Genomic DNA, 26,729 nt, shown 5'->3' on the forward strand with positions numbered 1-26,729 from the left:
ATTTCTGACCATAAAAAGGAAAATTCTGGTATTTATAAGGCAAGCATAATTGATTGCATGGGATGTGGTTGAAATGTTTTTATTTTTAAATACCAGAATTTTCCTTTAAGTCAGGGTTTCCCAAACATCTCAACTCAAAAACCCCAAATACTAAAATACATCATGTAAGAGCATCATATAATGCATACATACCAATAACCAACATGAATTTGTACCAATACGATCAATAGCATCATAAAAAAAAAAAAAATAGACACTTAGTCCGTTTTGATCCCTGAGCCTCAGTTTGGGCAACTCTTGCTTTTGGTCAACGTCAATATATTCATAAATGACAGGGGAAAAAAAACATAACAGCAGATTTTGTCCTTAAATGGTAAACTGTTAACATGGGTTTGAATGTAAAAAGGAGCATCGTAATAATAGTGTAAAAAAAATATCTTGTCATAGACTTCCACCTCAACCTTTTTATTCCAAATTTAAGTATAAATATACAAAAATGAAAGATCAGCATAATAATCCTTAAATCCACGCACCTGCTGTTCGCTTTCCTTCCTGTATGTGTCGCTGCTTCCCAAGAAATAAACACAAGCGTCATTTATATTGCTCTATTTCTGAAATTCATGTTTATCTCATTTTATGACTGTACTTTTCTTAAATGTAATATTTAAATTTTGTATTGTTTTCCTCTCATTTGTCAAATTTATTGTCATTTAGCAATTACCTTTTTCAAAAATGATTGCTCTGTTATATCTTCACGTCATTTTGGCGTACCGTTGATAATGTTACGTCTTCTGCTTGCTTAGGTGCGCCTCAATGTCTTTATGGAAGAAGAGCATCCCCAACTGTCCGTGCGACGCCTCGTTCATGGCCTTGGATTTTATGCACATCCGGTACTGATCGGGTGCCAACTCGTCTGCGCAGTGCTTGTCGTGCCACAGGTGGAAGAGGTCGCGTGACGGAGCCCGCACCACCAGAATACTACTTCTCAGGTACTTGCGATACAAGTGCACGTCCTCTCCTCCCCAACCCTTTATATCAATGTCAAAACCACCTGCAGGAAAAACAGGAATACACGCCAAAATATTGAACGGTACTTTTCCGAACGTAGCCTATGCGACACGTTACCTATATGGATGAAGTCCGAGCGGTACTGGCAGGTCATGCCGAATCCGAAATCTCTCCAGAAGCCCGTGTCTTTCTTCAGCACCTGAGAAGACAGGAAGTTAAAAAGACCACAGGGGACAGATATTTTCAAGGCCGGCCTGCTGCATTATAGATTAGCTTGACCCAAGCGTATTGCCTCACGGTTAAAAGAGAAAAGAGTATTTTTCTTTATGGGGATGTTTTACCAGCTGTTGCTCCACTGGCGGGATGTTCTCAGGACTCCCGTAGATCAGTTTGGGGTTGTACTGGCTGAACAACACTGGGTAGAAGACCTTTTTACCTAAAATGGGACATGAAGTATTTTCACTTGCTCTTTGGAATTTCCGTGGCCATATACTACATAGACGTGAATGTAGAATTTACCAGACTCGGCATTGAGTCGGCAAGATCCCAGGAAGTCGGCGGTGAAGTGGATATCGACGTCACAGAAGAAGAGCAGCACGTCGCCGCCCCTCCATGCCTGCGCCCCGACATCCAGACCACGACCTCGGGAGAACTCCTCGTCCAGCTGCAGGAGAGTGTAGTTTTTGAAGTTGGCCTCCCTGCAATATCAAACAAGAGTTCTCACAGTTGAGGTCGAGCAGACGGCGTCCTTCTTTGGGAATCTCAAAGCGAGGCGACGATGTCGAAATTGCGCAAGTCATCGGGGAATGCGTAAACAGCTGTGACAGCTGCGATGGAGCCTCGGGGCCAAATAATCGAAGCGCTGAGTGACTAATTCTGAACTCACGCGGGCTGCACATGAGAGGGGATGAGAGACCCCACACCGTTGCAAATGAGGAACTGGCCATAACATGACCAAAAAAGGTCTTCTGTGCCTAAAATAAGATACCGCGCCATTTTGAGTTGTGTTTTTCAATGGCCAGTGACAAAATGTCAGTATAAAGAAGCATCGCGGCAGGCAGCTTTCTTTTATTGTCATGAGAATATTTTGTTTATGTGCGTGTTCTGGCATGTGCGTACTTGCAGCTGGCCAGAGTGCCAATCAGTTGCGGCGCATATTTGGAATAGCAAGGAAGCTGTCACCTGAGCAAGAATCCTTTCATTGTCCCAAACAAAAGCGGAAATTCAAATTTGTCCAAGCTGTAAGTTCCTAAAGCTTGTTGTTTATTTTGGGAGCTTCGTTTGAGCCCTTTGCTTCCTCTCAAGTCAATCCAAGTTGAATTGAAAGACAATAATGATACAAAAAAAAGCTTGAGTGAAGATGATCCTTCCCTTTCTGTTTTTTTTTTTCATTTTCATCCTTTGCTCGAAGCCCCGGCCTACAGAATTTTCGTTGCATTATTTCTTACAGGCCACCATACATCTTCAAAGCTCTATTACAACTAGTGACGGAATATAAAATTCTTATAAATCATTCCAGGACTTGAATAAATAACTACATCGATTGTTTTAGATTTAATCAATTCATTTTGACTTTCTTTGAGGGGATTCCAGGGTAATGTAAAAAAAAGGCTGCAGGAAAAGCTATGGAAGTGGTAAAAAAAAAAAAAAATAGTACTTGATCCAAATTCAACGTGTGCTGCCTGCATCTTCGCTTACTTCATCTTTCATTCATCTCCCCTTACGAGACTCTGCTCATCATAAATCTCTTCCTCTGCAAGTCTCTGGAACTTTGCTAGTCGCTTTTTATTTCCATCTCATCCTTGGCGAGGAAACAAATAGACGCTTTGTGGCCGCGGACTTGAGGCCAAACATGAAACCTTTTGAGGGATGCGGATCCACTTGCATCACCATAGCAACCGACTCCCCCATTTAGATAGATAGAACACTGATTTCCTAACTCACCTGGATGTGTTCTCTAGGATGTGGCGGACCTCGCTCATCTGCTCCTTCCCGAAATAGACCACCGTGAGGTGGACGCGGCCGTCCTGCTGCACGCAGACCTCCCTGCAGACACAAACACAACTGTTCTAATTCCCTATAGATTGAGGTTAAAAAAAAATTATAACTTTACAATCCGAGCGAAGAGATTTATGCTGAAAAAAATCATCTTTGCTCGGAATTCATAGCTTATCTTTCAGCCTGCACTTCTTTGCTTACAGGAACAGACACACGCGTTCAAAACGAACGAGGCTGAAGTGTCGGCTCAGCGTCTCTTTCAAGTAAGTGAATGCCACACTGCGCCGCTGTAGATCAACTGCTGTGCCCCCCGGGGAGCATTTGAACAAGCTGAAGCGGTACAACTAAGCTGGATTTACTGGGAGGAGAAAGTAATGATAAGCAATGGTTCCAAAAAAACTGCCCGTAAATAAACACACTTAAAGGAGAGAAGGATAACTTAATGCTGACAGACCAGCAAACTAAATTACCTACGTCAAGCTTGATCAATTTGAACCCCGGTTTATCACGGAAATAATTTGGCAAGATGTTGGCGAGCCAGAAGGACCGAGTCCATAAAATATATTCACAGTCTAAATCTTGAGATAATTTCGCCGTGAACATCAGCCAAATCTTCGCTCTTCTCTGCTGACACTCACGTCACTCACCAGGCTCCGCCTTTACATTATTATTATAATACATTATTATTATACAAACCAAAAACTGTTAATTATACCCTCCAAGACATTTTACATACTTTCTTGGCTGTCATTCCCAATCATTAAATCTGCCCCAGTTTTATTTTGAGATTTCATACCCAGCGGCAAGAAAAGAAATGAACTGTTAAGTTTACTTATGCAAATCTTCCTCTTGATTTAATCCTCATTTAAAAAAAAAAAAAAATGGAATAGGGCACTCACCTGAAGTTCTGCATGAACTGCCTGAACCTTTCGGTACGTTGCGACAGCGGCATCACAATGTTGATGAGCACGTCGGCCGTGTCCACCCGCTCGCTCCTCACCTTCATCAGTGGTCCAAAGGGCCGGAAAAGGACCAGGCGGCGGAATTCCCGACTGGCTTCCCCGCGGAAAGTCAGATCGTACACTGTGCCTTTGTCCTTCTCTGTACGCGTGATGCCTGTGGACGCATAAAAAAACTTGTCACAAGGCAGATTTTATTATTACAGATTTTTTATTAATGTCATTTCACAATTACAATCATAAATAGATAAACCCGTGTCGAGCAAGTCAAAATAATCAATTGAATTGAAAGAATTTTTAATTCAGTCAGATGCTAACGCTAAAAAAACACATGCTAGGCTATTTAAATCCCCAATGCTAATTCAGATTTCTCGTGCGCCTTACATTAGCCTGAACATGTCAATTATTGGACTTGCAAATTGAAACTGAGGTCAACACCGAGGGGAAAAACACAAAAGCGTGAACGAAGGAAATAAAAGAGCCGGGCATAAAAAGACGCTAATGAACTGCAACGCATTCTTCAAAGAGAGAAGATCCAGCCTGATAACCACCCAAAACTTGCGGGCTTCCTGCGATGTGAGCCTTGATTTCGCCGCGGGATAAGCTTTTGATTTTTTTGTCAGAACGTTGACCAATTTTGATTGCATGCGTTCACACATCCTCCCCCATCTTTTTTCCTTCACTCTCTTCTCAACCGTTCCTGCTTTCAACACACTACTCTTCTTTCATACATCTAGCGCCTAATTACGGCTCTGATATTATCTCTGCAAAAAATTGCCAGCCCCTTCCCCATCCCGTCAATTTTGTGTCAGGCGCCATTTATACAATGCCAGATTTTCCAGGCAATATAAGAAGCTGGAGATCTTCCAAAGATTAGATGTGAGATGCTCCCAGGAGGAACAGCTGCGTCCATTTCCTGGAGTTGTGGTCAAAGCAGGACAACTCAGTAGGATATCCTGATAAACAGCACATACACTCATTCGTGTAGTTCTTTTTCCACGTCTTGTTCGAGTCTGCTCCATTATCTACTAAGTGACGAGCGGAATCGAATTGTTTTGGATGACTGAGCAGAAGTTCGTTTTGATGGTCTTGTCGTGTGTGTTCTCACCTTCTATAAAGTCCGACCGCGAGTAGACTTTGCTACTTTTGCCGGCCGGCTGCGCCAGCGGGGCGTTGAGGTTGTGCAGGGAGAACTCCAGCACTTCGCCCAGCTCGTCCTGCTTGTCCTTCCTCACAGGTTTCTCCTCGGGGTGTCGGGTCAGACCCATTTCAAGCTGGTAGACTCGGTGCAGGGTGAAGCTCTCAAAGGGCACCACCGAGTACTCGCTTTGTTGCCTAGCCCCGGCGGTCACTTCGGCTTTGGAGATCTGGCTCCTTAAGAAGTTCTGGAGGTCCGCCTGCTGGTTTTTGGCTCCCGGGGCTTCCCCGAGGTCCCCGGGCTGCGAGTTGCGCCCCTCAGCCGGTCCCCCGGCGACGGCCTTCTTCAGGCTGTCTTGCACACCTTTGAGCTGTTGGCTGCGTTCCTGCAGCGCCTCTTTAAGCTGAGCAATCTGTTTCTTCAGCGAGGAGATATGCAGGCGGTGTTGCTCCTCACGCTCTTGCAGTAGCTCCTGGTAGGAGTGGATCACCGGCGGTCCCCCGCTTTGGGCAGCACCTCCGGGCCTCGTACCGCCCAGGTCGACCTGGTTGGTGCTAGCGCGCGGTAAAGCGCGCGGTAAGACGCGACTCGGCGACGAGTCGTCCGGGTGCAGCGTGCTGCAGGTCATCACGTAGAAGAGCGTCAAGGAGCAACACAGAAGAACCAACACGGCGCCGACCCGCGACACCCAGGCTAGGAGCCTACGCCGCAACATGGCTGGCATCAAAATCACTCGGATTCGGAAAGATCACGTGACCTCACACACAATGATAAGAGTCCATTTGCGATTAAGTTCCATGGCCGTGCCACTTATCTGCGTGAGGTCACTTCATGGCACGGACGCTTGACCTCGCCTTCGCTCCTCTCGGGAAAAATCAACAAATAAGGCTGGGTTGCTTGTGAGAAAGCCTTTTTTCCCACTCTGTTAGTCCGTTTAGCGTCATGGTCTGCTGGAAGACCCAGACTCCGTTACATCATCCATCACGCGAGGTGACTCATACGCCGCTGCCCTTTTCCTGCACGGAGATGATTCAAGGAACACGTCTGGAGATCCCTTCAATCGCAAACCTGCCATCCAGTGCTGTCTCGACGCTGGGAGAGATGAGAAAACCAGTCAGTCAAGATCCAGTTGAAACGATTTGGAATTAAACGCTTCGATAAACTTTTAAAAGCAATTAAAATATTTTCAACCGCAGCGGCGTGAACAAACACAAAAAACCTCACGTAATTTTCACAGATTTTTGGCCGCGTCGACATGAAATTATTAACGCAGCTAGCGAGCCTTCCCACGAGTGGTCGGGAAGATGACGAAGACAAATGTTGTCACATGAGTGAGAAAAAAAAAAAAAAAAAAGTGGGTCAGTTACACAAAGTCATCTTTTGAGACAAAATGATGCTTTTCAACATGGCCTAACTGGAATATCCACCTCGTGCTTTTTTTTTTTTTCCACATCTCAAATTCAGCATTTGAATTATTTAATATATCAGACAGATCCACAAAGAGCATTTTCAAGTAGTGGTGGATGGATGGATACTTTGCACCTCCAGGTTCACTTATGACCATTTGAGTCCTTCAAAATTTTCAACACTGCGTCATGTGATTTAAAACTCAACCATTGACAGCATTTTTTCTTAGCACGCCCCAAAACCAAGAATGTAAATAATGTGGAATCATCATGTGATCACAAACCGGTATAGCTCTGACTTAAAGAAGTGAGGGTATATATTTTGCGGGGTGGGGTGAGCTGATGGACAGGTTGTTTGAGTTACTGTACATATCTTGAAATGTATCTCTGTGTGTCACACTCGGCCTCTCGGGGTCTCGACACACAGTCGACTCTTTGACAGTGCCGACCTGTGAAAGGATTTAGTCTATGGTGCGAGTCAATACCGGACTGTGCTCCGGCGAGGCGCCGCCGCCGCCGCTCTCGGACAACTTGGGGAGGATGTTTGAGGAATGAGCGAGAGAGGGGGTTGGGGTGGGGGGTCATTTTAGAAAAAAAATGATCTACTGCCGTGAATCAACCAAGTTACCACGGGATTGTTTTGAGAGATCAAAAATGACTCCAGGACTTTCCAGGACAAACCAGGGTGTTCCCCGGGGTTCAGACCATGTTACTCGAGAAGGCACACACGAGCATACCAGGAACTGAACTGTCGACGTTCCTAATTAAATGCCAAGAGAGGAATCTGTACTTTTTTTTTTTCATGTCCAGTAATTCCAATATGGAAAATCTAAGTTTCTATTTGGCAACTTTTCACCTCCCCCCTCCCAACCTTGTTATAATCTCAAAATGTTCCAAATAAAAGTCTTCCTTGTTTCTCCGTGACGGGACAAATTCAAGGCATCCCCGGTGAGCCGCTATAAATCCACACGTAAACACAGTCGGGTAGCTTGTTTACAAGCACACAAACACGCCATTTTCCGCACGCTGGGACAAAATAGTGCATTGAAGCCGGCTCGCATTTTTCATTCTTTGTGGGCAATAAATTGAGATGACTCGGAGCGCGTCGGACGCTGGCTGCGTTTTAAAACTTCACTTCCTCTCCTCTAGTGCTGAAACTTCCTGTCGACATGGCAACATGGCCTTTCTTCATGTTGGTTCAGTTTTAGTTCTGGGGAGTCACACCCCTTTAGCAGAATTCACACGCAGTCCACAGGTTCACCCTCATCCAACCTTTAAATGTCAGAGGCCTTCCGGCAAAACCACCTCGCGACCTGTTTTTAACCGAGTGACAAATGTCTTCTTCCAACATCACTCTCGGGCTCCAGATTGAAGTTCTTAGCCTTTCTGTATTTATTCATTCATATGAATTAATATTGATTTAATTGTTGTCCTCAGCCAAAATGTGAGGAGATGATGAAGAGCACGAAAGGTGCCGGTATTAGATGATGATGGAGAAAAAAGACGGGAAGTGGAGAAAGATGCTCTTTGATGAAACGTCCCCTCAGGTGCTGCACCCTCCCTCCCTCCCCGCTCATTAGGGGCCCACTTTTGCCTGGAACCTTCCTGTCGACAAGCCATCTGGATGGAAGGTGAGTAACACACACACACACACACACAAAGCAAAAAAATAATGTCCACGCATAAAATGGTGGGATGTCAAGCGCGCATAGTCTTGTCCCCCCACTTCCTTAAAGAGTTTCATTCTTTCGTAGCCACGTTGCACCAGCTGAAATGGCGTCAGTCTCCTCTGGGCGGAAAATGGCCCGTTGTGGCAGCGGTAGATAAGATGGCCGGGAAGAGATTGTCGTAACTTAAAAGCAATGGGGGATAAAATTAAATATAATCCCACCCCTCAAAATATAAAAAATACTTAAACAAACTGAAAAGTAATCCGCAATGTGAGGAGGGTCAATTGTAATTTTTGCACACTATAAAATGTATTGTTATATTGTTTGTCTATCTGTGCTGCTGCACCGTTTGTGTTCAAATTGTGGTGTCCGAATTTTTTTCCCTTGGTTGCATTTTTTATTCCTCATACTGCAGCCGCCATCAGATAATTTAAAGTGACTCTTGCATGAATTCTAATTACATAATTAAGGCATAAGCAGGGTTTTTGTGACTGATCCAAATGAAGATTGTTTTGACCTTGTTTGTTTTTTGTGCTCTACTGATTTGGAAACTAATGTTGGCTGATTTGAATGATTTTCTCACAGCCACTGGGGGAGCGAGGCAAAAATCAGGTGTGAGAGGGGGTTCAATACTTCCTTTTTGTGGCAGTCTGGCAAACTGTCACCAGACGTCCCTGCCAGGCTGACAAATTAAGCGTCAACGCTTAGGCAGCAAGATGGCTACAGTAGAAATGTTAATTCATCCAAGCAGAATTTACACTTAAGTATTAATGATGTTGTGCAAACAACAACCAAAGTAAACCACACACAAACATTTACTCACAAATGAAATCTCACATGGAGCAATTTCATCACCCGGGGCACATATGTGTCATTTTGCATCATGTCATTTGTCGCACCTAATCAGTGGTGCGTTTAGCCTTTGTTTGCCTCTTGTTGAAAGTCAAGCCAGCCCCAAACAGCCTCCAATCCCATAATCTCCACTTTCCAAAAAATGAGAACAGCCAGCTCCAAATATGTATTGCTTGCTTGTTAGTGAGTGAATGCGCTAAGCAGGATTAGAACCGTTTTCCCCTGATAAAAATGCCTCACAGTGCTGCACGTGAGGGATGGAGACATGCAACTATGGAGCATTGGAACATTTATTATTATTATTATGTTTGGATGGCCGACTTTATTTTCTTTTAAGCGAATCATAAATCATCCTTAGTGCACCCACCATTCATAAATCACTGCATATTAAAGTAAGCACAAGATCAATAAAGCCCCAACTTCTTTTCTAATTATCATAAAATATAATCACACAACAAGTGAAAATGCAATGGCTTTGGGCTCATTCATCCTAATATCTTACGTTTCTCCCCGGCGGTGATTGGTCCACTGTAGTCCGGTTGGAGGTGGCGTCTGATCGGGGTGTAGCGCTTAAGTCCTGCTTCCCCTCCGCCGGTCCTGTGCGGACACTAAATGCCGGCAGCTGAGCGGGTGTAAAGAGCGTTAGTTCGCCTAATCAAGTCGGTTAACACCGGAAACACACACTCGTCCCCTTCAAAGTAATGTAATCAATTAAAATGGAATCCGTTTTACGTGGATTTAAAATCCTCCAGCTTCACCTACTTTAATATAAAAAGTCGTAATTTAGAGTAAATAATTTGATTATAAATATGATAGCATTGCTTATCTCAAAATAAACAACCCCAAGTAGGTTTGATATTTCCGACCTTGCTAGTTGGTTTTATTCTGAAGGAATTTAAGAAGTATGCAGCTGTTTGGGTTGCTTGACGGTGTCCATGCAGGTTTATTGCCCACACCCTCTTCCGTGCCCTCAACTCAAATAAAGACATCCTTGTGATTCGTGCCTTCAAGGCACTGTTGGGGTAGAAGGAAACACTACTTTCTTTCAATGGCTGAATGCAAACGTGCACATAAAAATCCACCTTCATCTCAACTGACGTGTATAGTTTGGTGCTGGTCCGAATATTGTTGCCTTGGAGATCTGCATTGGAATCAATCCTGCACTGGTTAGTGACGTTTATCAATATTGAATATGATGGTATTGAAATATAATGTGCAGTTTTGTGATGATGTATTGCAATATAGGATAAACGCCCCACCCCGATTTCCCCTTTTAGGAAAGCAATATTAGGTTTTGCCATCATAACTTTTACAATGAGGTAGTCTATTGTTTTAGTACGGCGTTTCCTCAAACAGTAGACTCCACTCCAATAGATGCCCTGCCCCAAATAATGGTCCACTTGAATAAATAAACGCCCCACCAATATACACATTTCCCCTTCTTCTGGGTTCAAATGCTTAAAAAAACAGGAACCATAAAGTAGATATTTGAAGGAAGGGATATACTGCCCCCTGCTGGACGCTACTAAACATTACAGTGTGAGTCTTAAAACTATTTTTTTATTCTGTGTATAGTCAAAACATTTCACAAACAAACAAAAAACTACAATGGATTGTTAGAAAGGTACAAACGCGGTTATAACAATAACGATAATATCATAAAGTACAATCTGTAACCATTTTATGCTTTTTTTTTTGAAGATCGTATAAAAAAAAACTGATTGTGAACTTTGCCTACAGAATGCGCTCTCCATAACTCGTCACTTTTATAATAACGTCATTCTAAATGATGACTTTATTAAAAATAAAAGACCTAAAATGTTAAAATAGGAACATAACAGAACATTGCAGTCCTTCAGATGTTATGGCAAATACAAGGGATGAACTCAACAAAAAAATTCAATACATTTATAGTATTTGTGTTTCAAATTAACTAATAAGAACAACACAATATGATAATAGCAGAAATGGGCTCAGCTGTGTTTAAAAAAAATCTGAGTAGTGATTTTCTAAACAATGTTAAAAGCTTTACGAGACAACTCAAGTCAAACGACACACTTGACGTATGATTGCGAGAATAGAGCATTAAAAATAATATTTACAGGCAGTACAGTTTCATCAATGATGACACCTTTATCGCTGTGGCTCCACTGCAGCATCACACAATTTCAAAAATAAAATCACCATACCAGTAGAAGCCTGAAGGCTGAGGCACTTTTTTTTTTTTCTTTTCAAAATAAAACACTTGAGTGGTAACATTACAGTATGGATTGTTGACCCACTCTAGCAGATCTAAATGTTTTTCATTTGGACAGTTTCTACATTAAAATTTACAAAAAAAAAAAAAAAAAAGGCGATCTTATTTTACAAACTATACAGTTTTTTTTTTGTCTGACGCTTATCCCACAAAGAGGATTTTTGGAGCATCTCCAAATACTGTCATCAAACATGAAAAATGCTTTTTAGATACACAAACAATTTTGTAACATTTACTTTCAAGTGCATGATTTAATACTGACAACCGGTGTTAACTTCCTTCCTTCATAACAGTCTAAAAGTGAAATATTGATCCCTACCCCATTCCAGTCATGTTTGTTTTGATTGCGTCTCTAAATGTTGTCATCTGTAAGTGGCAAGCTGGTTAAGTCGGCAAATAAACGAGGACATGCGTCTTCTCTGACAGATTAATTTCAGCGGGTGACGGGGAAATTGTCAGCGGCGTTTCCGACCGACTCCCAAACATCTCAAGCTTGCGCGTCCACCTTGGGCGTCAGGCCGATGTACGATCCATTTTGAGGATCTTCTTTTTCCTTTTCGTTCACCGGGGAGTAAGACGTGTTCTCCTCAGCGTTGTCCTGCAAGAAAATGTTATTTATTATTTTGATGAATTGACGTATTCTCTATTTTGATTCATCGAGGAGAATGATTTGTATTGGACAGCATGACAACACCACTGGCAGAGCTAGAGGGGGGGCCAGGGGGCACTGGCCTCCCCTAAAAAAATCTCAGTGCCAGGCTATTATTTTTCTTTTCAGATAATTGTTTCCCATATTTCCATCCGATATTAATACTAAGGTATATTAAGAATATTAAAAGTGAGCGCAATGAAACGGCGACTCCTCGCACCTTCTCCTTGCGCTCGCGTATCAGCAGGACGATCAGGATCAATAGCATGATGAGACCCAGGGCCACGAAAATGAGCGGGAAGTTGGACACCACCTTGACGATGGATAGCAGCTTGTGAACTCTAGCCGCCGACGCTTCGTCTATAACCACGCTCTGTTGAGACAATCCCCAAATGTGGCGTAAAACAGAATTCGGTAAATCACTTCAACTTTTTAATTTGAATTTGACGTATTGTACCATGACTAATTTCTCACCTCATTCAGGAACATGACGGGGAAGATGGTGTTGTTTATACCTCTAGTTATTCTGAAAGGGACGGGAAAAAAGTCTTGTAACGCTACACAAAAACAACAACAACACAAAACACACACACACACGGATACTTACGGAATTCCACTAACTCTAGTCATTAAGATGTTGATCTGCGCTCTCTTGTTTGCACGTACAATTATCCCTGTGGTCTGTAAAAGTAAAATACGACGTCAGCTTCTTTTTACATTAATAAAACGGCTGCACTAGCATCTATTGGCCACTAGATGGCGCACCAATAGTACCTTGTCACAGACAGGGATTGATAAACCTCCTACAACACAATTGATTTGGAAAAAGGAAAAAATGCCCGACAAGCACATTTCTGTGACTTTTGAGTCTTCTAGTTATAACAATTTTTTTTTTTTTTTTTCATTTGTCTCACCGGATTGAGGTCGAGGTAGGTTTGGTGGTGAGTTCTCTCAGGGGACATTCCTCCGATAGCTTCTGCATATTTGGATTCTGCGAGGTAGAAATGAGGAAAAGAGGCCACGACTGGAGCACCTGAAGGATAATAAATCAAATTAACTGATTAAAAAAAAAAAAAAAATTAAGGTTTAAGAATGTATCCGACCGGTGTCTCGGGACAACAAGGCACTCAGTCGTAAAAGAAACAATAGACTGATAAGTAGACTTTAAGTCTGATGTGGAACTAATCAGTGACCTGCACATGTATAATCTGGTTTACTCCCGCTCAGTTCCTTCCACATATTGTCCACAAGAGACATTGCGACCCAATGATACGGTCCTCAGGGTCCATTTTGACACCCACTGAAATAAACCCGGCAGGTAAATTTTGAAACAAAACCAAGCTGCATTGCGTACGTGTCTGGCGGCGCCGGCGAGGCTAAGTGCTCCTGAAGTGGGGCAGGGGTGAACATTTTCCTGCTCCCGTGTTTGGCAACAACCATCAAGGTCGCTGTAGCGCACACACATTCTTCCCGGTGGCCTTAAATTACACCTAGACGCTATAATTTGCTACAACTGTGCTCCAAATTTCTGATATGATTCAATCACATTACGATTTGATTCCAATGATTCACTTCTGATACGATTCACAAAACGATCATGAACGGCGATACGGTCATTTACCTCTCCGACAAGGACTGACGTTGAGGAGGCCCGTTCCGAGGCACTCCTTCGGGGTGACGCAGAAACCCTCGTTAGCCGGGTTTTCCTCCTTGCTAGCTAGGACGGAACGCGGCGGCGTAAAGCGGAATGCCGGGATGCCCCTCACCTCCACGTCCTTCTCAAACTCCATGTGGATGGACCTGGACAGGCAAAACGTTCATGACATGAGCTTCCACATTTGATACCAATGGGGTAGATCTTTACTTCCCTTCCTTAAAATGCTAATCGTTTCTTTAAACACGGAATTGTATGACTTCCTCCATAGCTTCATTAATCATTGACCGCTTTTTAACATTCACCCCTTGTTATTATTAGCCTTCTGAATGACTCCTTGGCAGGTCCACTTATGCAGCTGCTCTTTTAAAAGGAGAACTTGAAATCGTTAAAAGACAGAAAAATCTCCCCATGGAGCAAATCCAGCCTCGTAAGTCCAGCGGAGATGTTTACGGTGTTATTCTGGTGATCTCTGAGAGCATTGCAGTATGTTGAAAAGTTCCCAGAGAATCGTGATGCTTCTCAGAACAAGAGAGTCCATACAGTGTTTGCCAGTGTGCAGCAATACTGTCACGACCTTTCTCTTGACCTCTGCGAGGCACGCCATGAAAAAGAATAAAGCCTTCAAGGCGTAGTTGCCGGGTGAGAATTTGGGAAATGACACTTTGGGAATAGATTTATGGAAATTTAAAAGACAACAGCATTGACCCCTGTGTTAATTCAAACTGTGATATAAAAATAAAATGAAGTCTAAATAATTTCACGCTTGTGTATTAATTAACAAAAATCACATGATTTTTTTTAATAAATAATTTTAGGGAAGTGTTATAAGATTAATTTTAAATAAAATTAAAATGTTTTTGCAGCATAGTTTGTGAATATTTTGGGAATAGATTTATGGAAATTTAAAAGACAACAGCATTGACCCCTGTGGAACACCATGTCTTTAATTCAAACTGTAATATAAAAATAAAATAATGTCTAAATAATTTCACTCTTGTGTATTAATTAACAAAAATCACATGATTTTTTTTTAATAAATAATTTTTTAGTGAAGTGTTACAAGATTAATTTTAAATAAAATTAAAATGTTTTTGCAGCATAGTTTGTGAATATATTTAAGATATTTTAATTATGTTTAAACTGTTAAAAATAAATTAAAAATATTTGGGGCAGGGGTCAATTCCTCAGTGATCATATTGCTTTATTATTGAAGACACAGGCTCTATCTTCCAGCATATTTAAGGTTCCAGTGGGGCGAGGTTCTCTTTGATTTGGAATCAATGGCCACGGTGGGAAAAGTGATTTATGTCACAACCATAAGACAAGTCCGCTGTTGGACTTGCACCACCTGTCTGCACTTCATCAGCATCTTGAGGCTTTTGTGGTTCAGCTGTCAGTAAGAAGGCCAAGAGGCTTACCGAATGGGAATTGGCGCTCCTTTATTTTTTTCCCTAAAATGATTTTTCCAGATGGCGTGTTTTCAATCAGTCGCCAAATTAAAACACGTCCGTGCCAGACTTAACATTTCCTCATTTAATGGTCCAAAGTACAGGACATGGAGGAGGTTCCCCTTTAGTTCCAATAACGTTGTGTGCAACAATGACTTTAGTAAGTGGGTGAAAGTGTTTTGTAAACATCCAGGACGGGAGGGTCAACGGCACGCGCCCAGACTGGGCTAAAGGTAAAAACGTCAACAGATTCTTTCCACATGCTAGCAAAAAAAAAATTGGGGGAGCTGAAGGTTAGTGGCTAAATTAAGAGATGGGTCATATCAGTAATGGCACAACTGCACGCTTTGTTGTTGCGTGTCGGCCATTTTGATAAGTCTGAAATGTATCTCGTAAATGTTGTAGTTTCGCAAGGAGTGTCGTAAGTATTCTGGAGAGCAGGAAATATTTTCCTGGCTTTGTCATGTGGATTTGATTTCTAACCTCCATCTAGGCCCAAGCTTCTTTTGTTGTTTTTTTTAAATACTTTTTGTGTAGGCGAGTAGACCAATAATGGCCCTCTGGTGTGTTTAGAAGACCAAAACCGAAATTCTCACGAACAGCGGACAATGACGTACCTGCAGAGGTCCGGGGTGAAGACATAAATGCGCTCGTTTTTTTTCAGGAGGGGATGGAAGGCGCTTCCGTCAGACCCGTTGATGCTGTTGCTCTGGTTGGAGTTCCAGAAGGTCAGCTGACTGTAAAACAACATTATAACGGTTTTGTAGAAGTATCGTGTCGCAAAATTTGAGCGAATTGTTTGATATCAATCTGAAAGAACAAACGCTACAGATAATGAGGGTCACCATGAAGCTATTATGCTAGCAAGCTAACACTGTCCTCAGAGCTGAGGGCAAAAACATGCAGACACAAAAAAAACTCATAAACAAGCATCTGCATCTATTTAGAGGAGAAAAGTTGAGTCAAGGAATATTTTCAAGAGTGAAGTTTCTGGCTAAAGAAACGAAAGAGAGGAATGCCTTACCTTTGACCTTTCCATGTTTCCACTCGGCCGTAATCCAAATAATTCTGCTCCCCCGTGTGAAAGATGAATTCCCCGTTGTTGCTTCCATTTTTCTGTGCGGGGGAGGTAGATGTTCTGTATTTTCTCAAATATTGGCAATCATCATGCACTTGACAATAATTACCTCACGTGAAAATATTTTGGGTTGTCCGTTTAAAACTGCTTTATTCAATTATTTTTCAAAATCCTCTTTCCGTGTATTTTTTTTTTAACTCAACCAATACATTAATAATGCGAGATTTAATACACCTAAATATTTAGCGCTCATAGGTTACGCAAAAATGACAAATCAAAATGTACATTCGTTAACTACCTTGTACATAAGCCCAAACGTGCTCTCGATTTCGGGCTTGGACGCAGCGATCCGAGCCAGCAGGGCGTCCTCGTAGCCCCAAAGCAATTCGTCCACGGTGCGAGTGGTGAACAGTTCACTCTTGGTGGTGGTCATCATGATGGACAAGCCGGTGGCTTTCCAGTAGTTGTCTTTCACCGTGTTCATCGCCGCCTTACACACAAAAAAGAGAGAATCTTGAAGAGAACGTAGCTAGCGACCCATTTTTCTTGTTATCGTTTCCTTACCCAGGCAGGGATGTTAACAGTGGTGATGTTATCCATCGTCGGGTCACCGACAGACTTGTCTCTCAGAAACACAAAACTTTTAGTGTTGTATCCCGACACCATTTTGTCGTCGTTCACCATGGTCACGTTGTCCTTGTAGCGGTACTCCCTGTGGGTGATACAAAAAAAAAAAACTCAATCTTGATTTGTATTGTCTTACTCCTCTAAGTCTTGGTCTAAACTTTCTCTCAATTGACTGACTTGTTCTCACACTGTCTCCATCTTGACCTAGATTTCTCTAGGACTTGGCCTTGACTCCTCAAAGTCTTGGTCTTAACTCTACAATACCTTTTCTCTTCAAAGTCTTGCTCTGGACTTGGTCATGACTCTTCAAAGTCTTTGTCTTGATCTGAATCCTAACTTGACCTTCACCTGGCATGGTGTTGCTCTGAACTCCAGGAGTCAAAATGTCCGTTTCTAGGTCAGTCCTTGAACTACACTAACAACCAATCTTGAGGTAGGACTAGATTTATATGGTTCAGATAACACAATATATCTTTTAGAAGTAGAATGGAGCAAAAAAATTCCGATTTTTAAGTCTCACCTGTACGTGTAGGGCCCGACCTGCTTGACGACCGGCTTTTTCCCGGCGAGGAACTCAGCCACGTTGGTGACGTTGAAGAAGAAGTACTCCATATAGACGGGAGGAGGGGGTCTCTTCCATGACTCAAACACTCGGCTACCCTCCACCAAAACAATTTCCTGTTAAGAAAGTTAGATGACAAATATTAGAAAGAATAACTTCAAAAGAGCATGGCTAGGCATCACAGGACGGATTGAAATTTCAAGTGACAACATTTTAAAGTTCAGACGAAGCAGCGGCACGTTTGAGTCTGGCTGGTGTGTTCCTAACAAAAACAGGCCAGAGAACAAAAACATCTTAGGGGGGCCGCGGAGGGGCGTCACTGTCTGACAAGAGCATTGGCCGTGCACATGAATGGTATTAGCGGAGACCCCTCCATAGTTCCATTGTCAGCCCGTTGCCCTTGACGACGGGCACTCACTGACAGATCATGTGATTCATAAGGCCGGGCTCCTAATGGTTGCGCGAGACTGGAACCTTAATGATCCGGGCCGCATTCCTCAGGCCTGAGCCCCATAAGCAGCCACCCCGAAGCCAAAGTCTTTCCCAGTTTGCAAACGCGATCCCAACGATGCACCGCAGGGAACTTTTGAGGAATTGGAAAACACAGGGAAGGCAAGAAGAAGGAAGGGTGGGGGCGGGGATTAGTATGTCTTCCAACAACACATGAGGTGGAAATCTCAGTTTGGCCTAATTGTGTCAGTTTTGTTCAAAGTACTGTAAATTAACCCCAAAAAGGAGAACGCGTCAAAGTGCTTCTATTCTCCTCGTCCCCACACAGACGTTTTACAAAGTGGTCAAGGACAATAAAGCTGTCACCTTGGATTGAGGAGGGCAGAGCGTGCTATCCTTTCATGCTTTTTTTTTTTCTTTCACCGGACAATTCAACATGGCCGACCTCCCAGCATGCGACATGAAATAGTGTATGGAAAACAGGAACAGAGAAGCTCTCTCATGTTAGCCACTCCCCGATTTGAAAACACATGGAGCAGGTGAATAAGCAAATAGGCACGCTGTTTTTACTTTCATGTCGAGACGGGAGGAAAAACAACGGGCATGAATAACGCACACCCAGAGGATATTTTTTGAAATCTTCTGAGGAACAATAGAACGTAAAGAATGTTTACCATTGACTATTGTTTTGGCTTCTATAGAAATGTAGAATCATTTTCTGGCGGTATTATTAGATCATAGTGATGTCAGGATTAATCGGCGACAAATCGACTACCAAATTAATCGGATTTTGATAATCAAATAATCGTTTTGGAGCTATTTTCAACGCACGCTTGTCCAAATGTTTACCATTGACTATTTTGGCTTCTATAGAAATGTAGAATCATTTTCTGGCAGTATTATTAGATAATAGTGGTGTCAGGATTAATCGGTGACTAATCGACTACCAAATTAATCGGATTTTGATAATCAAATAATCGTTTTGGAGCTATTTTCAATGCACGCTTGTCCAAATGTTTTACACGGTGCCACCTGCCTGCCTCAGCAATGCGTTACCCAAGAGCCAAGGCGAGTATCGGGTTTCACTGCTTCTGCATGCATCTAATTTGTGAGAATTCAAGGGCGTAGTGCCAAAATGTACCAGCTGTTAAGTCAGAATCAACAAGTGAAAGCCTTCTTTGTTGACCAAAACAGCCAGATGGCACTGATTTATATTTCCAACTTCAATTATTTTTTGTGATAATCATGTAAGAAAGTATTCGTACTTAATAACCACACTCAGATCCAAATCAGAACCCACTTCCCTATTATCACAATCCTGACGGAAAAGCGAGATTGGAATCGGTGCCTTGCCAAGGAATTTCTTTCAACTTTAAAGATTAAGATATGACTGTTTGCTTTCATGTGCCACTTTAAAGACACTTAACAAGTTCCATAAATGGGCATAAACATTATACAGAATCAAGCGCTATTTGCTAACAACTCCGAAATGAGTCAAAGTGATGACTGCTGACATTTTCTGAGACATCATTCACATTTTCCTCTTCTCATGTACAAAAAAAAAAGACCGCCAAAGTCCCACAAAAGTTCATCCCCAGCAATTTGCAATTTTCATACTGATTTGGAAACACCCGAAAATGCCACACCCTAAAATGCCCTCTCTCTCTCTCGCTCTTTCTATGGCACTTCTAAAATATATATTTGCTTTTGTAACTTTTTGCAGAACTATTTGCTTGAAAAATCCTGTTTCATGTATTGAGTAAATATTACACAGTTGTCTTTTTGAATGGCGTCTACAGCTTCCTTAACTGGATAAATAAAAGTTATATAAATAAACGTATTTTATTAAAAAAAAACTTGCAGCATGACTGTCACATGCATTAACTTATTACAACATTGGCTTTGAGTGTTTGCCCTTTTTTTTTTTTTTGCTTATCACACTCTGCAAGTGGCGCACAATCTCGGTTGACTGTCATCCTCTGTGCGCACAGCTGAAGTGGAACGCTGCCATAAGCAATGATGCAAGACAAAAAAAAAGAGCGGGATGACCGGCTGAGACTTTTATTTTCCTTACCTTCTTGAGACGGTTGTGCATCAGCTTGCGGAAAGCTTGCGAAGCGGTTAGGCTGACGCCCACGATGATTAGGATGGCGCTGATGACGCCCACCGCGTAAATAGCGCACGACCTCCGCGTCATGCTCGCAAGCGGAGACGTCCAAAAAAAGTTCTATACCTTTTTCAAAAAAAGTAACCTGTAAAAGTTTCTGCAAGTTTTGCAACTTCCGAACTAGCGACGCGTGCAGTTGAGCCACCGAGAAGGATCTGTGTAACGGCTTCAATAAAAGCCAAGCCACTCTTATTTGTATGGCGGGCATGGTCTGCTTTGCCGAGCGCTCATTGGCTACACATGAACGCGCGAGAGACTCCGTTGGTGTTTCCAACCCACGGTTGCCCCCCCTTGCTACGCCCCCCCCCCCCCTCAACCTAAACAAGGACAAGAGGGGGTTCTTGTGTTGTTACTCACTCTAAAGAATTTACTCACACTCCTACATAAATTAGGTTAAAGGAAAACGAAGTGAAACTTGTGACTTGAGGTGTTTTTTTTTATGCCTGTATGACTCATCTTGTGAGTGATGAGAATCATAACCTTTATGAAAGTTTAAGATATGATTATTGTACTTAAAGGTGTCAGGACACAGTCCTGAGGTGACCCAGTCCACGTGGAGCTTTGAAACTTGACTCACTGGGCTCTGTTCCCAGTTATTGGTAAATCATACCAGCTAGGACTGTCTAAATATATATATCCACATAAAATTACGCCCACTCAATTATACAAGTAGACTTGTTGCGAGTATCCATGTCAGTGTAAAATTCGGTTCTCAAATGTAGGAAGTGACAAAATAGCAAAAAGGAAGTAAGGAAAAAGTCATCCCCAAAAAAGTGCCCATCCCGGAAAACAAATATTTAAGTACAGAAGTTCAGCATAATGCAATTTGCTCTACTTCACACAGCTCAACTGACACACAAAAACCTCTTCAGGGTCATGTGATTTGAATAAATGTTAATACTTTCATGTGCAGGCGGCACGTTTGGAAATAATGCGGCATCCTAACGATAAATGTAAACTCGTAAACGCCTCGGCTGAGGCGTTTTCATCTGCTGACCTAAAAATAGACTATAAGGAAGCTTTGCCATTGTGTCGCAGCGTCTGTGTTACAAGAACAAATATTTGACCATCGTAAGAATTAAAGTTCAATTTGCCTCTAAGATAAAGCGTATTTTTCTAAAGAGATGTTTTTGATAATATACTGTGTTTGTCGAGCTATATTTAACTTTGAGCTCAAAGTCTGGAGAGGCTAACTATAGTGGGAAAGTCAGGGATCGTGAGATTGTCGAACACAGCAAGGCCATTGACCTGCCAAAAGGCTAAAAGGTCTCAAATCAAAGCCTACTGCTCGAAATATATCTCGACCACTTGGGGGCAGTGTAATTTAGACATAAAAATAACACACGAAGAAGACTTTCACTATCAATTCACTAAGCTGCACTAGTATTTGTCATTTTTCGGATGAAGTATTTACAATATATGCTCTTGAGTGGTTTTATATTGTCTGTCTACATGTGTTGCTCCATTGTCGGTGGTCAAACTGACTTTAAAGGCAAATCTACATCATTGTTGTAGTCTATTAGGACAAAAGTTTTAATTATATTTCATTTAAAAAATGTGATTTGTCAAGATTTTTTTTTCCCAAAGCAAAATATTACAAATAGAATTGCTACAGTTGTTGTAATAGTTGACTTGCACAATTTTTTTCTCCTATTCTGACATTTTCTGATTCAGTTATGACTTCATACTTGCAATTGGACTTAGTTCTCGGTTCCTCCAAGTTCTGCCTTCTCCAATCCTTTTTTTTTTTTTATAACTTTGTTTTAATTCTCTGATGCTTTTCCCTGCACTCTTATTGCTATTGTTTGTTTTAGTACGGCCCAAATTCTTCCGCTTTGTAAAAGTGATCCATAACGTGGGAAACTCCAAAGTGTTTTGTGTGTGACAGAACACAATAGTAGTTGCCAGTCAAAACATCCTTTTTTTTTTTTTTCAGTTTATATCTAACCTAGAAAGTGCTTGGAAAACTTTTCTTGTTATCAGCCCGGCAGTAGAAACTCTTCCCAAGGAAATCAAACGACAAGCTTACTCACCCTTTGAAAACAATCACGTCAACTATCGTAAACGTCTTTATTTTATTTCATCCATATTTTTATTTTGTTTTGTGGCTCAATACAATCCATCTCCCTTTGTCTACGACGGGCCATCCCAGTACAGGATGTATCATGTTCTTGGCTGCACTCTCGTATGCCGGTGTTTCCCTCCTACAGTTTGAGGATGTCGTTTAAGAAGCCTCGATGAGGAAAACACCAGCACATTCTGCATCCGTTGCTGAAGATCATGCCAACACACACCGGTGCCTCATTCTTTTCAAAGGTTTCAAGAAATAAAGTATCTGGAGTTTCTCTCGGGTGGACATTTTGTCCTGATGATGTCTTTCAAACAGGTGGTCTCCCCCCCGACCCTCATTGTTTGCAAGATGTCTGTGTTTCCAATTAGGCACGCCTACTTCATGTATGACCGATTGTTCGGGCTCGGGCTCGGAACAATAACGCAAGTGTGTCAAAGTTTGCATCTGCTAATTTTGTCACAGCCTTGATGGAAAAAATAGCAGCAGACAAACACTCAAACAGGAGCCATGTTTAATAATGCAAATTGAATAAATATTCAATTTAATTGAATGAAACTTTGTTCTACTGACCTAAAAAAAAATCACCCCAAATAAAATTCCATCTGTCTTTAAAAAAAATAATAATCTGAATTTAGAGTTTAGATTACATAGTACTTTTAATATGACACATTATTCGCAAAAGAATATGACTAATTTAATTCTGGAAACTTTAAAGATTTTTTCATTGGATTACAGGAAACTCATCTTAAAGTTTTCATAGTATTTAAGTATTTACAATTTTTTAAAACATTTTTTTGCCTCATATTTGTTAGTCGAGACATTTCATACCAGTGTTCAGGTTTTTTATTTTGACAAGTGATGGTACATAGTCAGTGTTTTTATTCACAGCATGGTGACCCGTCTTCATGCTTCTCAGGACCCTATGTTTACATGGAAACTTGACTTCCTGGCTGTGATATTACCGGGAAGGTCTTGCAACTTTGCTCTGTGCATGGCATTGTTTTTATCTCTCTCGGGAGAACCATTCCATTGTGTTTCCCTGGTTGCAAGAATGTGGCTGCTGTCCTATGCAATGCGTTAGAGATTTTACTGTCGCTTTGATTTCTTATCTATTTACAGGGGACATAATAACGTGTATTTTGTAAACGATTAAAAATGGATCTTACAAGGATTAATAACTATAGCACAACACACACTTTTTACTGCCTTGACAACTTTGGCAACCAAGTGTGCCTCTTAGAAGTAGATATATTTTAAGTAATCCGAGTGAAGTTGTGTTACAAGGCCAGTAGAGGGCGGCACAGATTTGACCAAACAATGTGCTTTTGTTGGTTTCTTAGAGCTCGCTCAATTAAAATGCACAACATTTTATAACTTTTACATCATTTTAATTTAGTTTTGACTGAAAAGCAAAGACTTATGTGTAGAATGTTGTTTTGATCACGTGACTGACGCGGAACGCCTCCCAACAATTGCCTTGTCACGTGATCAGTGTCATCTGCGCGCGCAACTTCTCCACAGCGATTCTACTCTTCCGGACGCTAATTTCACCGTAAAAACAAAGTGCAGGTTAGCCTAACTTGTAATCTGTTTTCCTTTTTATAATGATAGAAATGTTTAAAGCGGTCGCATACTAGAGCGTGTGTTGATTATCGTGTTCATTGAACGTCGGTAAAAGTCTCCACAGCAACTAACTTTAACGCGTCACTTTGGACTTTAGTCTATATTTCGCTAGCTTTGTTTTTAGCCGTGGTGCGTTCAATGTGCCGCGGACATACCAGTTTTCAAAAAATGGGAAATAACGGTAGTTTTATTTGTTTTCACTTTTAGACCTTAAAGTTGATGTAAATCAAGGTCCCACTTAAGGAGAACTTAACTTACTGTACAGCATTCATTAATACAATCAAGTAATAACTAACTCGTGTGGCACTTATATTATAACTTATTATTTTGTTTTAGTGTTTTCAACATGGCGTTGGCCGGAGTACGTGTGATTGAGCTGGCGGGCCTCGCTCCAGCACCCTTCTGCGGAATGATCCTGGCCGACTTTGGCGCTAAGGTGATCCGTGTAGACCGCACGAAAGCCGGAGCCTCGCTGGACACGCAGGCTCGCGGCAAACGCTCAGTGGCCATCAACCTGAAGACCTCAGAGGGCGTCGCCCTGCTCCATAAGCTTTGCGTCCAGTCAGATGTCATCCTAGAGCCCTATCGCAAAGGTGGGCCCACGAGAATCTTTTCTGTAAATACTTTGAAATCGACATTCCAGACCCACCCAAAAGCAGGCAATGCTCTAAAATACATGTTATGTTGCCTTAGGTGTGATGGAGAAACTCGGTCTTGCTCCAGAGGAGTTGCTAAAGGAAAATCCCGGTCTGGTCTACGCACGCCTTACGGGATACGGACAAAGTGGAATGTACGCCAAGGCGGCTGGCCATGACATCAACTACCTGGCCATGTCAGGTAAAAACACGAAAGCGAACCAATCAGTCTTTCACCACTGTAAAAATAACAAAAAGAGTTTTCAATCTCAGTGTGTTTTTTGATTTATTGCCGCTCACAGGACTTTTATCCCGCCTGGGTCGTAGCGGAGAGAAGCCGTACGCGCCGCTGAATCTCTTAGCTGACTTTGCAGGAGGCGGGCTCACCTGCGCTCTTGGCATCGTGATGGCCTTGCTTGAGCGAACAAGGTCGGGGAAAGGGCAGATCATTGACGCTAGCATGGTAAGCAAAGAGAGGTTGCTGCATAAATCAGTAGCTCTGAGATTTGAGAGGATTTGTCAAAGGTTCTAAAAGGAGCCAAACAGCAAACATGCTTGTAAGTAAAAGGTGCTACAAATACAGGAAAGAAAATTTGTGCCATATCTTAACTCCGCCAAGTGGCAGCTTTAAAAAGTGCACTTAAAATTGAACTCCACAATCTAAGAAGAAGCCAAAATAAAATACTTCATGCAAATGCTTAGTGATCATCAGAAAATCATTAACAGTAACTGGTTAAATATTAAATTAAAATTTGACCTAAAACAGGTAACCTGCAAATATTCTATAATTAGTAGATTTGTCAAATTTTTGCATCAGTCAGTGCTTCTCTTTCAATTTTCGACCCCGAAAGCATCAAAATGTGTTTGACATTGACGTGTCAATATGCATTGCAGCGTGTAACTGAAAAGCCCTGTCGTGACATGTCCCTTTCCCCTTGGCGATGCACTCAAGGAGCCCGCAATGGCGTTAATGGCGCCTTTCAAGTGTTAGCGAGTGCCCACCTTTTTTTTTTTTTTTTTCCCTCATGTCCATCTCAAAGAGCGTGGGTGTGTGTTGTCCATCAATCCACCAGGTCATTTCACGGCATTTTAACACGAGCATGGCATGTTACATCACAAATCATATTCAACAGGGAGGCTGCAATGTCTCTTTTTTCCCCCCACTATATTGATATTGATTTTTTTTTTTTTTTTTTTACCCCCTCCGGTTTTTACGATTGTTCTGGTCCAACAATTGAATGAATTTAATTCTATTCCTCTTTGCTTTACTGTTGTCATCCATCACAATATTATAATTTGGCACAATTCATGGAGATGTAAATGACCTTTAAAAATAGACACCACTTACTACTACTTTCCTATTAATAATCTACTGTGGACTTATCTAACCTTTTACAATTTCTCCTTCCAGGTGGAAGGCGCTGCCTACGTTGGGTCATTCGTGTGGAAATCCCGCAGCATCGGCATGTGGGATCGTCCTCGCGGGGAGAACATGTTAGACGCCGGCGCTCCTTTCTACGACACATACCGTACGGCCGACGATAAATATGTGGCAGTGGGCGCCATTGAGCCGCAGTTTTACAGGCAACTGCTTCGAGGTTTGTTGATTTCGTGCAAAGTCTCGAGTGATTCATGACCTGCTATGTTTATATTTAAGTAGACGTGAAATTTTATCGTCTGAGTTACTGCCACCTACAGGACTGGAGTGGAACATAACTTACAACATTTGGTGTTTTTTTTCCCCCACTAAGGCTTGGAATTAGATGAGGAACAGTTACCTCCACAGATGAGTTTCTCAGACTGGCCAGACCTTCGGCGAGTCTTCTCTGAGCGTTTCGCTTCCAAGACGCAAGCGGAATGGTCGCAAATTTTCGACGGGACGGACGCCTGCGTGACGCCCGTGTTGTCGTTTGACCAGGTGAGCTCGCACCCGCACAACAGTGAGAGGGCTTCCTTCGTGAAGGACTCTAGCGGGGAGGAAAGCCCCAGACCGGCCCCCCTCCTCTCCCGGACCCCCGCCGAGGCTTCCGTGGACCCTGGCCCGCTTATCGGAGAACACACCGTCGAAGTACTCAAGGAGTACGGGTACGAAACCAAGGAAATTGACAAAATGCTCTCTGCTGGTGTTGTGGAGTGCAATTCTGTCAGGGCTAAATTGTAACGGGTAGCTTTTATTTTATCGGCTTAAGGGGGAGTCAGTAAATTGAAAGTCTGGTCTCATAATGAGGCGTAAGCGTAATAATTAGTCTGTTAATTAATTTTGAAGGGAAGTACTTCGAGGCAATGCACTACTTTTTTGTGACTGTTCAAAAAAGGAAAAAAATATGGGAAAAAAGAAACAAAGTTGTCATTTGAAACTGAGTATAAAAGCGAAATCACAAAGTTGATTTGGAGGAAAAAATTGTTTACTGTCCTAAGTGCCAAAAATGATAGCTGTACATTTATAAAAAAATAAATCAGAAAACAGAAGAATA

The 26,729-nt window shown here is 42.1% G+C and overlaps 3 protein-coding genes across 6 annotated transcripts; 1 reads left to right on the plus strand and 2 right to left on the minus strand.

Annotated features, from left to right (window-relative positions):
- Nucleotides 1–449: 449 nt before the first annotated feature.
- On the minus strand, nt 450–9,956 carry csgalnact1a (chondroitin sulfate N-acetylgalactosaminyltransferase 1a). Of its 2 annotated transcripts, XM_049737908.2 has the most exons (9): nt 9,534–9,956; nt 6,328–6,385; nt 5,074–6,195; nt 3,906–4,122; nt 2,953–3,054; nt 1,528–1,706; nt 1,350–1,444; nt 1,126–1,207; nt 450–1,051 (listed from the first exon to the last, which is right to left on the minus strand). In XM_049737908.2, exons 3-9 carry the CDS (start codon nt 5,825–5,827, stop codon nt 783–785), a joined length of 1,698 nt encoding a protein of 565 aa, XP_049593865.1. In that variant the 5' UTR covers nt 5,828–6,195; nt 6,328–6,385; nt 9,534–9,956; the 3' UTR covers nt 450–782. The 2 variants fall into 2 exon arrangements, with proteins under 2 accessions (XP_049593865.1, XP_068508772.1); XM_068652671.1 differs by lacking the exon at nt 6,328–6,385.
- Nucleotides 842–26,719, plus strand: amacr (alpha-methylacyl-CoA racemase). Of its 3 annotated transcripts, XM_049737930.2 has the most exons (8): nt 842–989; nt 3,210–3,269; nt 7,947–8,140; nt 23,957–24,213; nt 24,314–24,457; nt 24,558–24,718; nt 25,667–25,853; nt 26,007–26,719. In XM_049737930.2, the coding sequence occupies exons 3-8, from the start codon at nt 8,040–8,042 to the stop codon at nt 26,414–26,416; spliced, it is 1,260 nt and encodes a 419-aa protein (XP_049593887.1). In that variant the 5' UTR covers nt 842–989; nt 3,210–3,269; nt 7,947–8,039; the 3' UTR covers nt 26,417–26,719. The 3 variants fall into 3 exon arrangements, with proteins under 3 accessions (XP_049593887.1, XP_049593890.1, XP_049593889.1); XM_049737933.2 differs by lacking the exons at nt 842–989; nt 3,210–3,269; nt 7,947–8,140 and adding an exon at nt 10,052–10,197; XM_049737932.2 differs by lacking the exons at nt 842–989; nt 3,210–3,269; nt 7,947–8,140 and adding an exon at nt 23,445–23,566.
- On the minus strand, nt 10,572–20,106 carry LOC125979562 (lysosome membrane protein 2). Its single transcript, XM_049737912.1, has 12 exons — nt 19,834–20,106; nt 17,268–17,425; nt 16,685–16,832; nt 16,419–16,610; nt 16,067–16,158; nt 15,660–15,779; nt 13,559–13,737; nt 12,852–12,970; nt 12,545–12,618; nt 12,412–12,463; nt 12,158–12,310; nt 10,572–11,886 (listed from the first exon to the last, which is right to left on the minus strand). Exons 1-12 carry the CDS (start codon nt 19,954–19,956, stop codon nt 11,776–11,778), a joined length of 1,521 nt encoding a protein of 506 aa, XP_049593869.1. The 5' UTR covers nt 19,957–20,106; the 3' UTR covers nt 10,572–11,775.
- Nucleotides 26,720–26,729: the final 10 nt, after the last annotated feature.

The sequence above is a fragment of the Syngnathus scovelli genome, chromosome 13 (assembly GCF_024217435.2).
Source record: "Syngnathus scovelli strain Florida chromosome 13, RoL_Ssco_1.2, whole genome shotgun sequence".
In the NCBI taxonomy this organism is placed as follows: Eukaryota; Metazoa; Chordata; class Actinopteri; order Syngnathiformes; family Syngnathidae; genus Syngnathus; species Syngnathus scovelli.

What these genes read in the sequence shown, in the direction of transcription:
- LOC125979562 (XM_049737912.1), bottom strand. Translation starts at nt 19,956, where the DNA reads ATGACGCGGAGGTCGTGCGCTATTTACGCGGTGGGCGTCATCAGCGCC. An exon ending in CGTTTGGGCTTATGTACAAG is followed by an intron (nt 16,159 to 16,418) that starts GTAGTTAACGAA and finishes TCCCCCGCACAG; the next exon opens with AAAAATGGAAGCAACAACGG. An exon ending in TTCACCCCGGACCTCTGCAG is followed by an intron (nt 13,738 to 15,659) that starts GTACGTCATTGT and finishes TTGCCTGTCCAG; the next exon opens with GTCCATCCACATGGAGTTTG.
- csgalnact1a (XM_068652671.1), bottom strand. Translation starts at nt 5,827, where the DNA reads ATGCCAGCCATGTTGCGGCGTAGGCTCCTAGCCTGGGTGTCGCGGGTC. An exon ending in GCGGTCGGACTTTATAGAAG is followed by an intron (nt 4,123 to 5,073) that starts GTGAGAACACAC and finishes ATGCGTCCACAG; the next exon opens with GCATCACGCGTACAGAGAAG. An exon ending in CTCGGACTTCATCCATATAG is followed by an intron (nt 1,052 to 1,125) that starts GTAACGTGTCGC and finishes TTTTTCCTGCAG; the next exon opens with GTGGTTTTGACATTGATATA.
- amacr (XM_049737930.2), top strand. Translation starts at nt 8,040, where the DNA reads ATGAAACGTCCCCTCAGGTGCTGCACCCTCCCTCCCTCCCCGCTCATT. An exon ending in CCTAGAGCCCTATCGCAAAG is followed by an intron (nt 24,214 to 24,313) that starts GTGGGCCCACGA and finishes ATGTTGCCTTAG; the next exon opens with GTGTGATGGAGAAACTCGGT. An exon ending in TTACAGGCAACTGCTTCGAG is followed by an intron (nt 25,854 to 26,006) that starts GTTTGTTGATTT and finishes TCCCCCACTAAG; the next exon opens with GCTTGGAATTAGATGAGGAA.